The sequence below is a fragment of the Peromyscus leucopus genome, chromosome 10 (genome assembly GCF_004664715.2).
Source record: "Peromyscus leucopus breed LL Stock chromosome 10, UCI_PerLeu_2.1, whole genome shotgun sequence".
Lineage (NCBI taxonomy): Eukaryota > Metazoa > Chordata > Mammalia > Rodentia > Cricetidae > Peromyscus > Peromyscus leucopus.
Window position 1 is genome coordinate 3,021,478 of NC_051071.1, and position 14,345 is coordinate 3,035,822.

The 14,345-nt window shown below is 44.5% G+C and overlaps 1 protein-coding gene across 1 annotated transcript in view; it reads left to right on the plus strand.

Moving 5' to 3' along the window:
• The first annotated feature begins 984 nt into the window (after nucleotides 1–984).
• The window catches only part of Stx18 (syntaxin 18), a 98,783-nt gene continuing 85,422 nt past the window's right edge, over nucleotides 985–14,345 (plus strand). The window contains exon 1 of the mRNA XM_028882362.2: nucleotides 985–1,257. Coding sequence (XP_028738195.1) covers nucleotides 1,090–1,257 — 168 coding nt within the window. The 5' untranslated portion in view covers nucleotides 985–1,089. The remainder of the gene's footprint in view (nucleotides 1,258–14,345) is intronic.

Sequence of the window (14,345 nt, forward strand, 5' to 3'; positions counted from 1 at the left end):
CTGAGCCTGAATAGGGGAATAAGGACGGAGTTGGAGGGAGAACACTTGAGGGGGTTGGAGGGAGGAAAGGGAAGGGAAAGTGGGAAAGTGGCATAACTATTTTAGTTAAAAGTGTATAAAAAAATAAAATGACCCATGAGCCAAGCCTTCGGAAAACTCTTACTGGCTGACTTTAGTCCACTTCAGTAACTCTCTTCCTCTCCCCCATCTTCTCTCTCTACGACAACTGTGATTCAGGAGAACACTTTTCAAAACTACATATTGAGGATGACCATAACCCACGATCAAGGTCAGTCTGTTCCACTTCTGTCTGACTCGGATAAGTTCCTGTAAGCTCCCCTCATCTCCGCTCTGGGATGTCTGCTCTAAGCCTCTTCCCCATCGTATGTAAGAAGACTTCGAACAACCATATTATCAACAACAGCAATGTCTAATGGCCATGTACTAATAAGAGTCAAACAACATGAAAACGTTTTATATGAGCCTCTGTTTAATTCTCTGTGCATTCCAAGGAAGGCGCTGGCTTCGCTTTATCGAAGTGGCTGAAGGTTGGAGAAGAAAGACCTCTAGCCTCTAACTTTTTTTTTTTTTTTTTTTTTTTTTAAACACACTTGCCCTGTCCTAGCTCCTGCGCCCAGATGGTCATCAATCATTGCTTCTCAAGGGGAACCCTTGACGCCGAAGGTCAAAGGTGGTACTCCTCCCACCTGTCAACCAAGCCGGCCACCTTCTAAACAGACCTAAGGGAGCGATCTTTCTGGCTTCATGGTCATTCCTTGAACCCCAGTTCTCAGCGTGCCGGGAAGTTTCCGAGCGTCTGAGCTTGCCGTAAGTTTGCAGCGAGGAGAAACGGCTGCTGACACACGCATGTCTCCGCCTGGAGTGGAGATACCTCATTCCGAAAGGAGGCCGGAACCTTTCTCCACTCTCCGTGGTACACGGCGGAGAGCGGAACCTTTCTTCTCTGCCCACGGTTCCCAGGCGGAAGCGTGCGAAAACGGAACGTCCCTCAGCGACCGACCGGGTTCTTGCTGGGGTCGCCTACTGCTGACGTGTGCCGACCGGCTTCTGGCCGCGGTGTGGGTCGCTATGGCGGTGGACATCACGCTCCTCTTCCGGGCAAGTGTCAAGACTGTGAAGACACGGAACAAGGCTTTGGGAGTGGCGGTGGGTGGCGGGGCCGATGGCAGCCGGGATGAGCTGTTCCGCCGAAGCCCTCGGCCCAAAGGAGACTTCTCCAGCCGGGCCCGTGAAGTGGTAAGCTGGTTGCTATGGAAGCGGCGAGTGGGAGATGGGGGCGGATCCGCACCCGGGACCCTGGACCCCAAACTCGACCCAGTCTTGTGAGCCCTGAGTGAAGAGAGGGGGTCTTCAACGAGACACAAGAGTCGGTCTCACGGAGCCGACAGCTGGCTAGGGGCGGCGACGAGTTTATTCTAGGGAAGAGGGACGCATATCCGAAGATTGTAGGAATAGCAAGACTTGAAGAGGTGTTGGGTTATCCATGTAATCAGGAAGTTGGTGGCTAAGTTGAGGCAGGGAGTTCGCCCTCACTGCTGACTTGAGTGCCAGTGAAAAGTTCCCACATTCCTTCGCTTCCTGACGCAACGTTCACCACTTTACCTTTGCCTCTTTCTTGTACATGTTTGGGCCTCCTCTTGCGTATAGGGTTTACAATCCACGCTCAGCTGAATTCTCCATTATCCCCCCTCCTCCAGTAATAGATAGGACTCAGTACCTCCCGAGACTGGTTTAGGATAATCTTTTACCAACACCAAGTGTCACTGTCCTCTAAACTGCTTTCTGTCCCCTGAACACAACTGGCTTTCATTTGTCTCCAAAGTAGGAACCTTCCCCATAAGGTCAGGAACAGTGTTGACATTATCTCTGCATGTGTGACTAACAACATTGCTTAGTAAATGCTCCTCGAATGAATGAATGAACAAATAGTTGACTGTTTTCTCCACTAAACAGGAAAAAGAAGAGATATAATGTTTGCATTATATCCCTTTGTACCTGTGACGCTAAGGGTAGATGTTTTTGTGGCACCAGAGGCATATACAGTCTGTCTGCCCTTTTTAAGAAACACACACACACACACACACACACACACACACACACACACACACAGCATTGAAAGTTACAAGTCAGGGGGACCTAAACTTTAAGCTTCATTGGTTGACCAGTAAGCCCACATATGCTTGGCACATAGTTCAATGCTGGACACTTTCTTTTTTTGAGACAGGATCTTTCCAGGTAGACTAGGCTGGCCTTGAACTCACAGAAAGGTGGCCTCCTCTGCCTCTCAAATGCTGAGACTAATGGCATGGGCAGGCCCCCACACCCAGAAGCCACTCAGAAATTTTTGAATTAATATACATATGTATGAGTTAATGGCTGTTTACAGATAATGTCTAGGCACAACAGAGATCATGGACCAGATAAATACCTCTCCCGCCCCCACCCCTACAATAAACATCTACTTAGTGCTTACCTTCTGATCAGCTCTATTTTAGAGTAACAAAATATTGCAGTTGTGGAGGAGAGAGATATATAAACAAAACTCATGTGGTGAGCCCTGCAGGTATTCTGTAGTGCACAAGGAAGAATGTGGTTAGTTCCACTTGGGGGAAAGGCTTTATGGGACAATGATCTCAAACACACAAGAGTAGTTCGTTTCATTGCAGGAAGGACATCTCAGGCTAAGGTACCAGCATGCTGGTTGGTCCCCCATATTCCTGTATGGCCACACACCCAGGATTATATGGGCAGTTGGACTTGAGTTCATTTTTAAAAGGGGGGGGGATTGAAGTTGGGGAAGGTAAGGAAGTGGGAGGGGATTTGAGAGAAGATAGAGGGAATAGGGGCAAATATGATCAAAACACATCATATGGAGTTTTCAGTGAATAAACAAAATATGTTTTTTTTTTTAAAGAGGCCAACATGCATAAAGGCATGAGGTAGCACCAGCTTGACTTAAGTTGGTTTGATGAACAAGAGAATGTGGGATATTCAGAAAAAATAAGAGTGGTGTGGCAGCCTGAGGGAGATCTAGAAGGACTTGTAGATTACTTTGCAGAGTTTGAACTTTGCTCTCTAGACAGTCCAATATTATGTGGGCAGTGAAGCACTGAAGAAGACCCAGGAGACCACATGGTTATCTTAACCATGGCAACTATTAGCCAGACCTATGCTATTAAGCAAAGTTTATTTACATATAAAATGGTCCCTTTTTATTTGCAACAGATCTTAAAAACTATTGGCACCAGACAGTGGTGGTGCAACCCTTGAATCCCAGCACTCCAGAGGCAGAGGCAGGTAGATCTCTGAGTTTGAAGCCAGCCTGGTCTACACAGTGAGTCCCAGGACAGCCGGGGCCACACAAAGAAACCCTGTCTCGAAAACAAACAAACAAATAAAACCCAAACAACAAAACCTCCATTGACTCCAATATATATGTCATTATCATATTTCCAATTATCCATGTATCACATTGAGGCGGCATGTCTTGGGTTGAAGTGAGAGGAAGGGAAAATAAGGTGTCCTCACTCCTCTACCCTGAGTCTGGCCAACCTGTTGTGGAGGTTGCTCTCACACAGTGTGTGGACGTCACAGTTTTGGTGTGTGAGGGCCCTTCCTGAAATTGGTGGTTTACTACGCTGTACAGATTTTCATTCCTCAGGAATAGAGGATTTGGGGACAGCAGAGTTAAGAAGTACAGTTCAGCTAGCAGCCCTGTGGGGAGAGAGTCCTATTATGAGTTGGACTGCTCCCCAAGTTCTGAAAATACATTTTCGACTATTTTCCTTTAAGAGCCTCTGGGATGACGAATCTTTGAAGGTTCAGGCAGTCCCAGTGGTGGAAAGAGAGCAACACATCTGGTTTAAAGGGAGTTACCAGCAATGGCAAACACATCGAACCTATGCATGTATTCTCATGTGCTGCCTCTGACCACAGAAGCCAGCACTCATTTCCCAGTAGATCCTGTAGCTCAGAGCCCCTCAACTCTGTGCCCTAAGAGCCATTACCAACTGCTGGGCTTGACATTAAGTTGAAATCTGCTTGATGTCCTACCTAGCAATTGGTTAAAAATTGAGCTGGGCGGTGGTGGCGCACGCCTTTAATTCCAGCACTCCGGAGGCAGAGGCAGGCAGATCTTTGTGAGTTCGAGGCCAGGAAAGGCGCAAAGCTATACAGGGAAACCCTGTCTCAAAAAACCAAAAAAAAAAAAACCAAAAAAAAAAAAAAAAAAAAAAAAAAAAATTGATTGCATACCTAAACAGAACCTTAGATTTTTCAGAACAGGCTTTTAAAGGGCCTGGAATTCAACTTGTTCAGACTAATTATTTTTATAGGTGAGAGGACAACACTCAGACAAGTACAGTGATTGACCCCAAGTCTTTGCAGCTGAGGCCATGTGCTAGAGCCAGAGGTAGAAGCCACCCCCTCTTTGCTAGTTTAATTTTTCTCTCTGTTTTTGTATCTTAAATAGCCACCTAAAATGTTTAAAAGATTTATTTTTATTTATGTGTGTGTATACCTGTGTGACTGTGTACCATGTATGTGGGGGTATCCTTGGGAGGCCAGAAGAGGACATCAGATCCCCAGGAGTTCGAGTTACAGGTGGTTGTAAGCCAACTGACTTGGACTAGGACCTGAACTTGAATTGTCTGCAAGAGCACTCCTAATCACAGAATCGCCCCCCCCCCCCCCGCCAATAATTTTGAACAAAATTGTTGGACTTTTCGATGTCAAAGAGTTTTTTCTTCTTGAGTTCCTGGTGCGTGGGACTTGGAGCAGAAGGACTTAGATTTGAATCTCTTTCTGGTTGTGTGAAGTTGGAAAGTTAGTTAACCTCAATTACCTTTCTTCTAAGAATGACAGCCACTTTAGAAGGTCACTTGACTAATGAAATTAGCAATGGTGTGCAAGTGCCTATGAGAGTCTGAATTCTGTGGTTACAAGTAATAGTAACTCATGAACCACCCAGAACAAAATACGTGTTTTGGCTCACATAACTAATGGTTTGGTGTGTCTTTCTGTAGCTTCCATCCATAAAACCCCAGGAATGTACCTGTTTCTGCTTGAACCCCAAAACCTTTGTTGTGGTCCCAGGAACAAGGTTCTTTAGTTGACTAGGCCATAAGTCCGTTCCATTCTGTGGCCAGTAGGTGGCTTCGATATGATTACAGCCCCACCAGAACCTTAGAAGGGGAGTGCTGTGTTCAGGAGTGGGGGCAAAGGGTTGGTGGTCAAATACATATCTCTTGGTGCCTGATGGCACCTGACATTACTGAGCACATTGTGTGTCCATCCATTTCTTATCTCTTAGGATAAATGCTTGTAACTTACCTGCTTGTTATTATTTTTTTCAATTAAGAAAAATTTTTCATTCATTTTACATACCAATCAAAGATCCCTCTCTTCCCTCCTCCTGTCCCCCCAGCCTCCCCCTCCAACCCTTCCCCCACTTCTCCCCACAAGAAGGAAGACCTCCCATGGGGAGGCATATCCAGTAGAGGCAAGTCCAAGCCCCTCCCCCTGCCTCAAGGCTGCACGAGGTGTCCCATCTGCTTGTTGTCTTGAATGACTTTGGGAATGGGCTGGGCCTGGAGATGCCATGTGGTGGCAGCTCTTCTTCCTTGTTAACTTTTAGAGGTTTCAGAGACCAAGGGAGCTACCACACAGGTACCCAGAGCCTGGTGAGCAGCCCAGCAACATATCCAGAGCAGCAGGGGCTCCTGAGTAGCATGGAATAGAACGCCAGGAAAACTCAGTTAACACTAGGTCTGCCAGGAAGTCACTGCAACCTCTCAGGCCCAGTTACCACATTAACAAGACTGAGAGCTTAGACTAGATGACCATGGGAACTTCTGAGAAATCACAGAGGTTTTGATTCCAAGTAAGGTTATAGTGAGTCTAAGTTGTTGAGAATTCTATCCCCCTACCCCTAAATTGCTCAAACAATGAAGTTTTGTTTTTTATTGTATCTTGATTTTGTGAAAGTTGAATTTTATTGGTTGGTTTATTGTTCATCTAGCCATCCTTAAGAATTCATTAACTTTAGGTCTTGGCTGAAATCCAAAGTCCACACACCTATAGAATCCAGAAGTGGGCATCAGATCCCCAGGACTGGAGTTACAGATGGTTGTGAGTTGCCTGGTGTGGTGTGGGTGCTAGGAACCAAATTCAGGTCCTCTGTAGCTGGATAAATCTTTCCTGCCCACTGGTACCTGAATAACCAGTCAGGGGCTTGATATTAATTACAAACTGTTTGGTCTATGGTTCAGGCTTCTTGCTAGCTAGCTCTTTCATCTTAAATTAACCCATTTCTATTAATCTGTGTATTGCCATGTGGCCGTGATATTACTGGTCTGCTGGCATGTTGCTTCTTGGGCAGCAGGCTGGCATCTGCCCTAATTCTACCTTTCTTCTCCCTGTTATCTGCTTGGATTTCCTGCCTGGCTACACCCTGTCTTGCCATAGGCCAGGGCAGCTTCTTTATTCACCAATGGTAGCAACACATATTTACAGCAAACAGAAAGACCATCTCACAGCAGTCCTCTGAAAGAACAGCAAGTATTTTTAACTTCCAAGCTGTCTTTGTGGCCCCCTAAAGTTCTTAGAGTGGCCTCAGACCTGGTGATTTGGCCTTGTCATCTCCCTGTTGTCACTTCTCAGTGCTCCCCTTGCATCCTCCTCCTGCTGCCGTCCTGTCCTCACTGCTGTCCTCTCACACACCAGGCACCTTCCTGCCGCAGGGTCTGCTGCTCTTATTCCCCTGTGTGGAGCACTGCTCTCTGAAAACACACAGGTTGATCTCTGTTGATTGCAGGTGGCCCAGATGTTTCCTAAGCCAGGCCTTCCTCTACCTCTTTATATTAAAGTGGCTTCTCTTTTCTCTTCCTTGTAATGTTTTCATTGCTAACATATTGTGTATAGTTTACTTAGTTTATCTACTTGACTGTGTGCTCCCCTGAAAAGAAGACTGATCTCTACTGAATCCATAGCTTCTAAAACAGTGTAGGAATATAGGTTCACAGTGCATATCTCCTGAATTAGTAAGTACTAATGGACTGTATCTCTTTGCTTTCACTTTTGGGGCTATTCAAGCATCCTTCTAGTTCTAAAAATGTGCAGTCCTAATAGGTCTCTTGACTACTTCAGATATAGATTTATACTGAGCCCAGCATCTGTTATAAATAGTAGCTTTGGCTTTATTAATGAGGTTCAGACCTTCTCTTAAGGAGAAGCAGACACAGTGCAGTTTGGGGGTGACTGACAAGTGTAACTCTCCAGCATCAATTCCTCAGGTCCTCTTTGATTTCCCTTTCAGAGGCCCCAATATTAGAGCCTAGTAAGTGAGCTGGAACCACCTGGATTGTTATCTGGAGGGACTGGAAAGAGATTTATGCAGAAATTGGCTGTAATCCTTGTTGAGCAGGGATTTCAGCGAGGGAACACATTTCAGAAGCAGCATCTGGCAGCAGGTGCCAAGAGCCAGAGAGAAGAGGAGGAGGCAGGAGACCCCAGGAGCAGAGAGGAAAACTGTGCAGCTTATATGACAGCTAGAAGCAGAGCAGGGGTGTGATAAAGCACACCGATTTAAAAATATAAGGCAAAGAGAGACCTTTTGCAAATAAAGAGTAGCTTTGAAGAAAGCCGGGATGGGTAGGGGGCACAGAAAAGAGACATTCATTAGCCAGCCTTCTCTTCCACCTTTCCCCTTCTCCTTCAGGACCCTCAGGAACCAACCAGAGGGCCCAGGAACCCACTAACTGGCCTTTTAACTTCACAATGTTGTATCTTTGTGGTTTCTAACAACTGGTGTTCCCTGTATGTAGAGCTTAGTGCCAGAGACTCTTAGGATGTCAGCTGTGAGTTCTTCCTGTGGGTTGCCCTTCTGGATTTCACCTAGGACTTAGGAGGACTACAGCTTTTAAAGTTTCGTTTTTTAGTAATTGGTTTATTCCATTACCTGATTGAACATCTGATGTGTATCAGGCATTGTGTGGGCACAAAGAACTTCGAAAATAGAGATAAAGGGCTCCTAAGTCTCCTGGGGGAGAATTAATGGAAACCTCAGAGAGAAAGCAGTAATTTAATTGGGCCATCAGGGTTGAGAGCCATCGTACCAAACTTAGGTCGGGGTACCAGTGTGCAGGGAAGTGTGTAAGCAGAGACAGTGAGGCACAGTAGGGCCAGCGGAGCAGAGACAAGACTGGGATGAGAAGGACTACTTATTGGGGGAGACCTGAGTGATGGATTGGGTCCCTAGACATGAAGCTGTTCTGGATTTCATAGATGAGGGTGCAAACTTTGGTCTGCAGGCCAAATTCAGCCTGCTGTCTATTAATGAAGTGATCGTGTTGACATCCTTCCGACAGGCTTAGAACGCTAAGTATTTGATACTGGAGGACCTTGGACATTTTCAGCATTTCTGAGTTGATCAATATTTATGTGGAAATTGCTGCCTTATATAAATGTATAGTACAGTCTAACAACTACTTACCTAGCAGTGAGTTGTATTTGTTATAAGCATTTAAAGTATGTAAGATGGCAAATCTTGTGCCATTTTATGGAAGGGACTCAAGCTTCTGTGGATTTTGTATGGATGGGGTCCTGAAGCCCCTCCCCTATATCTCTGGGAAGATGACTGTGCCAGGCTGTTGATTTATTGAAAGTACTGTAACATACACTCAGGAGAGCCCACATTTCCTAAACCTAGTCACTTTTGAGCATCTTCTCTAGGCAGGAGCTCTGCTAAGGTCTTTGTGGTTTAATCTTATTTATTGTTTCACTTTTTAAGGGTTTGAACTATGATGCTAAATGTATAATGGTGATTATGTTGTGAATAATATGGTTTTAGAATTCATTTGAACTTGATGCTTGAGGTTTCTTGTTATGTAGAAATCCATATGGGCCCCCTCTGGTGGGTGAAGATCAAGGAGGTCTACAAATGTCAGTCATTCCTATAATATGACTCCTTTTGATTAAAACACATTAGATCAGGTGTAGTGGCTCACACCTTGAATCCCAGCTCTCAAATGGTAGAGACAGATGGATCTCTGAGGTCAGGGCCAGCCTGGTCTATACAGCCAGTTCCAGGCCAGCCAACCCTGTCTCAAAAAAGCCCCAAAATAAATAAATAAAAGTATCTTAAAAAGAGGCTCCTTGAAACTCCTCTTAGAGAGTGCATAACCCTGAGGAATGAGAGATGGACTTGTTGAATGAACCCAATAGCTTACACACAAAAAACCTGCAACACGGTTGAAAGGTTAAATGCAGAGAGCATTTTCCTTCCTGGCTTTCAAGTTATCTAAGTCTGGAAATCCTACAAAGTGTGGTCTAGCATATGCTTTGTAAAAATGTTCTCATCCTGGGACTCATGAATTGGGTTCCCCCAGTTCGTGTTTTCTTCCTTTCATAAGATGTTTCTTCTTACTTAGAGTCAGTGATAAGGAAGCTACTAAAATGAACCTCTGCCTTTTCAGGGGCATCTCCAGCTGATTTCTGTGCTCTAAGTAGAGTCAGGCAGCAAGCTATTGTGACTCATGAGAACTGAGAAAGGAATTAGAGGTGTGTATTTTGAGTTAGAAGTCCTTTTGGCTCTAGGCAGTAATTAGCTGTATGGCCCTGCAGACCCCTGCTCTGCACCCATTATTCCAAATGAGAGGTTGTGAGTAGATGGTCCTTGGGAGCCTTTGCAGTGGGGTAGTCCCATGGTTTGTTCAGTTTCTGTCCTGAAATTCCTAGGGTGTATTTTAACATTCTTCTTGATGACAAGTGCTCATTGCCTTGAGACATTTTTCCCAAGTCCCTGTATGCTCAGACTTTTTTAACCAAATGAAACAATGACTTTTTTCAAAGTTGGCATTTTACATTTTTTTTAACAAATGAGTTTAATAATGGTGTGTACTCTCATAATGAACTACTATCAGCATACATTTTGAAGTTGACCATTTTAAAATCTGATCATAATGTATTATATGCTCATTAAACAGAATAGACAAAAGAAGACTAAGTTGTTGTTACAATTTTGGTGTGTAACTTTCTAGACTCTTTTAATTAAATGAATATAAAATTCTCCTACAATAACTATACATCTGTTTTGTAACCCCTCCCCTGTGTTTGTTTGGCCTTTTCTCTGTTTCCTCTATTTCACTGTGTTGGCCAACATTTTTCTGTGTTAGTATGTATTTTGCTAATTTATTGTGCTGCATATCTATTAAAAATATCTCATAATTGATTTACCTGAATATCTGTTGAAATATTGATACTGTCTGCTTCCAGTTTGTCACCATTTTTAAAAAAGGAACATTTTTACCAAATTTGTTTCAGATTTATCCTAACTTCTTAAAAGACAACAATTAGAAATTTAGTTTGTTTTATGTTTAATTTTTTTCCCAAATAAAAAGTTTGCATGCCCTAATATTGATAAGAAGAAAATGATTACTGGATCATTTGAAAGCATGAAGTTACATGAGAACTTACTGTGAGTGCCGAGAGAATATGGAAAGGGTGGTAACTGGTAGCTAGGTGTGACCACTCAAGCCCATAATTCTAACGCTTGGTAGGCTGTGGCAGGAGGATTGTCCCAAGTTTGATGCTGCTTGGGTCATAGTAAGTTCTGGCTAGTGGAGCCCTGAAGAGTAAATACAATGGTTGGGTGGCCAGCATGATGATGGGTGTTGCAGTGAGTGGAAGGACTCTGGCTTACTAGGCCAGTACCCACTTGTAGCCAGTACACAGCTTGTAGCCAGTGCTGTGAAGTCAAGTGGGGGTGAGTAGGGTGGGGTTTGTGGCCTGATCATGAAAATGTACAGATACTAGAGGTGACCTTGAATCTGTTTAGTGGCCACTTAGAGTGTAACAGAAGCACTTACAATCATAGCAAAAAAAAAGAACTTTTAGTAATAACTTTGAAAAGAAGTGTGAATGACCCAGTTCTGTAGCGAGCTAGACCTGAGTGTGTAGAAACACACACTAGATCTGAGTGTGTAGAAATGCACACTAGACCTGAGTGTGTAGAAACACACACTGAACCTGAGAGGGAAGAGCAAGTGCTGGAGAGAGATTAGGTAGTCTGAATTAGCTTGTAAGTCTGATGCAGTTTCCATCAGAATCCTAACAACTTTTCGGAGAGAAACATGAAAGTAGGTGCAAAATTCATCTAGGAAGACAGATGTGAGGACAGGTATTTGACTTTTGAAGACAACAGGAAGGTATGTGTTGGTAGAATAGGAGCACTGGCCTTCTCAGGTACAAAGCATGCCGAAGCCTAGCCCTAACAGAGGTGTGCAATATGACTCGTCCATAAGGCCTTTAAGCCTGGAACTGGGTGTTTCAAAGCTCTCCATGCTTTTAAAGGAGACATGTAAAACATTCTCACACCTCTGTTTTAGTGTATGTGCACTCTGAATGGACTAAAGATTTAGTTATGGAAGAAAAACAGAAGAAAATGGGAAATAAATGCTGACATACCTTGCTTCTAGATGTGGAGAGGTCTTTTTGAGTTTGAAAGTTAGCAACAGCCTTAATGACCGTAATGTTGCTGGTCCTGATGAGCATAGGGGAATTATTAGGCAAACATGGCATGCCAAAGAGTGTGTCAGGGCACAGGAAGAACTCCTTCACTGTTAGGTTAGGTTTAAAGGTCAATGCCTAAAGTCCTCAGAGTTAAAACCATAAGGACAAAAACTCCATACTCCAAGCATGGAAATACCAATTAGCTGAACTAACCATAGCAACGAGGCCATTGCTACTTGAGTGATGGACGGTGTGCGACCTTGTTTCTGCTCCCGTCATTCAGAACTTAATTAACATGCTATTTTTGTATGGAAAGCAGAACAGAAGCGAAGAGCTTAGGAGATGGGATTTTACTTGTGGTAGGACTTGGGGAAGAATTAAAAGCTTTTGATTAGAAAAGTCACGGGTAAGCAGTATGCATGTATGTATTAAGTGTGCTGTGGCGGGGCCCTATTTAAAGGATGTATAGTAAAGCCTTTCGTAAAGGGAGTAACTTTCCCATAGTTCAGCTAGAGTTTCAGTTCAGATTCTCTTAACCTGCCCAAGAAAATCACCCACAAATGTTGCACTGACCTCTTAGTTTCCTGGCTGTAAAAACAATAAGCCTAACAGTAACTGCTGTCACTGAGCACCTGCCCTACCTGGTCCTGTGTAGCAACTGTCATTGGCTGCCCTGCAAGCTAAGGCCTCGACTGTGAAGAAAATGAGGTTCAGAAGGCTGAGCCACCTCCCTGGCTGAGTGGTAAGTGGCCACCTCATCCATGGCTGGCATGCTGCTCCTGCAGGCTCTTCGGTGTCCATCTTTTCCTGATGGAGCTGCACTCTGTGGCATGCATGGCATGAGCCTCTGGGCTCTACTCCTTGAAGTGCTGCCACATCATCTGTTGACCTTAGGGGCACAGTTTGGCCTAGAAGTCACATGGATTTGAAAGTGCTTGAGTAGTTTTGGCCGGGGTGGGGGGTGGGGGGGGGTGCGGATAAAACTACTACTGCTGAACCAAGCTTTTGGAGGGGGAGAATCTTTAAACTGCCCCTTCTCTCTCCTGTTCTGTCTTCCTCGCTCGCTTGCTCTTTCTTTGAAACAGTTGTCTAGTGATGGCTACATTTCTTATAGATAATATTGATGTTGCCATATGCTCTGGGGAAATAGTGAACAAACTTCAGTGTTAGTGAAATCACTGAGAAAGAAGTAAACTCAGTTTATAGGGGCATAGACACGAGAAGATAAGATTCTACTTTTCATGGAGCATGCTGAATGCTGAGATGGTTTTTAGAATTGCCTAGTGAAGCAAGGGACCTGTCATTTTGCCATTGGGTATAGGCCTCCTCCAGGAAAGGACCCTAATGTGGGGGAGGAAGCTGACTACTGCTCAGGCCCTGCCTTAGGAGACACTTAGTTAGAGCCTCTAGTAGTTGGGACAAGAGATCCTCAGTCTGAAGGCTCAGTTTCCACGTTGTTGGGGCTGGATGAAATGCTCTACACAGAGCTGTTGGTGTGGTGTCTGGTACGTTGTAGATGCCCAGAAAATAGCAGCTACTGCAGTGTCCCTTATGTACATTAAGAATAAGGAATCTACCTTGGTTGTGTTCTGAGATAAATTAAGAAAACCATCAATTTCCTAGAATCTGGAAGGAGATATTTATTTAGCCAATGATTATGAAGCATCTCTGATAGGCCACACTCATGATTTTGGCCCTAAGAACCCAGCAAAGAGAGGAGGTGAATTTTCATGGGAACTCACAGTAAACAAGTGTTCATAGAGACCCTGAGTCAGAAAGTCAAAGTCACCTCAGGTAAACTCTCAAGTGCCTCTAAGTGCTCATGAACCCTTGACAGGGGAACTTTGAGGATTCAGGAGACTAGAGATTACTCCTTGGTGAAGTGAAAAGGCAGCTTTGGGGAAGAGGTGACTTGAGTAGATCTCCTAAAGACCAGTACATTTTCCACATGTAGGAACAAAGAGAAGAGAGACAGGCCAGGAATGATTACAGTCTCCAAGGTGGACATGCAGGATGGCAGCTCGGACTGAGTAAGGCTCAGCTTACCCAGGTAGAGGTTGAGCAGGCCAGGGATTTGCCATATATCCCTTGGTTTTGGGGATCCACTCTGCCTAACCCTGCTACCTTTGTCCACGATGCAGATCTTAAAGGATAGCATGCCAGGATGCCTTTGTCCCTGGCTTCTGGTAGGAGTCATCAGGGAGAGGTTCCAGTGGGATATTGGAAGTCTGAATGAGAGGAGTTGATTTGGCACTTGGGTATTGGCTTTGCATCCATAGCCCATGACTCCTTTAGGTGTCTGCTCACCACCTAGAGCCTTCCCTATGTATGCCAAACATCTTGTATCATGATGGATTTAGCCAGTAGGGTGATACCAGCCAGTCATGCCCAGTGCTGCATTACAGTCCTACTCCAGGCGACCCTGGAAGACAGTGACGTGGTGGAAACCCCATGACTAACCCTTTGGACAATTCATCTCTGCCTCTCTCTTTAAGGTGAGTTTTGTTTGATCTCTGTTTTTCTCCTTTCTTTTCTAGCTCAGCATTGCAGAAGAAAAGTCAAGTACTTTTGGCTTCAGTGTGCTTTTTCTCAGTGATGTGGCAGTTCATACTTTTCTTTCAAATACAACCTGAAAGGTTAGAGGTGGTAAATGGCTCCGTGGCACACTGACTGTAAATCTGAGCTGAAATGGAATCTGTAAGCCATTATCAGATTCCAAATCAAGCTGCTGTGGCCTTCTCCAGTTTTTGTTTCAGTGAAAGTGTGTTTTCATTCTGTCAGTGGACAGTTCACACACCTACTATTAAAAGAGCATT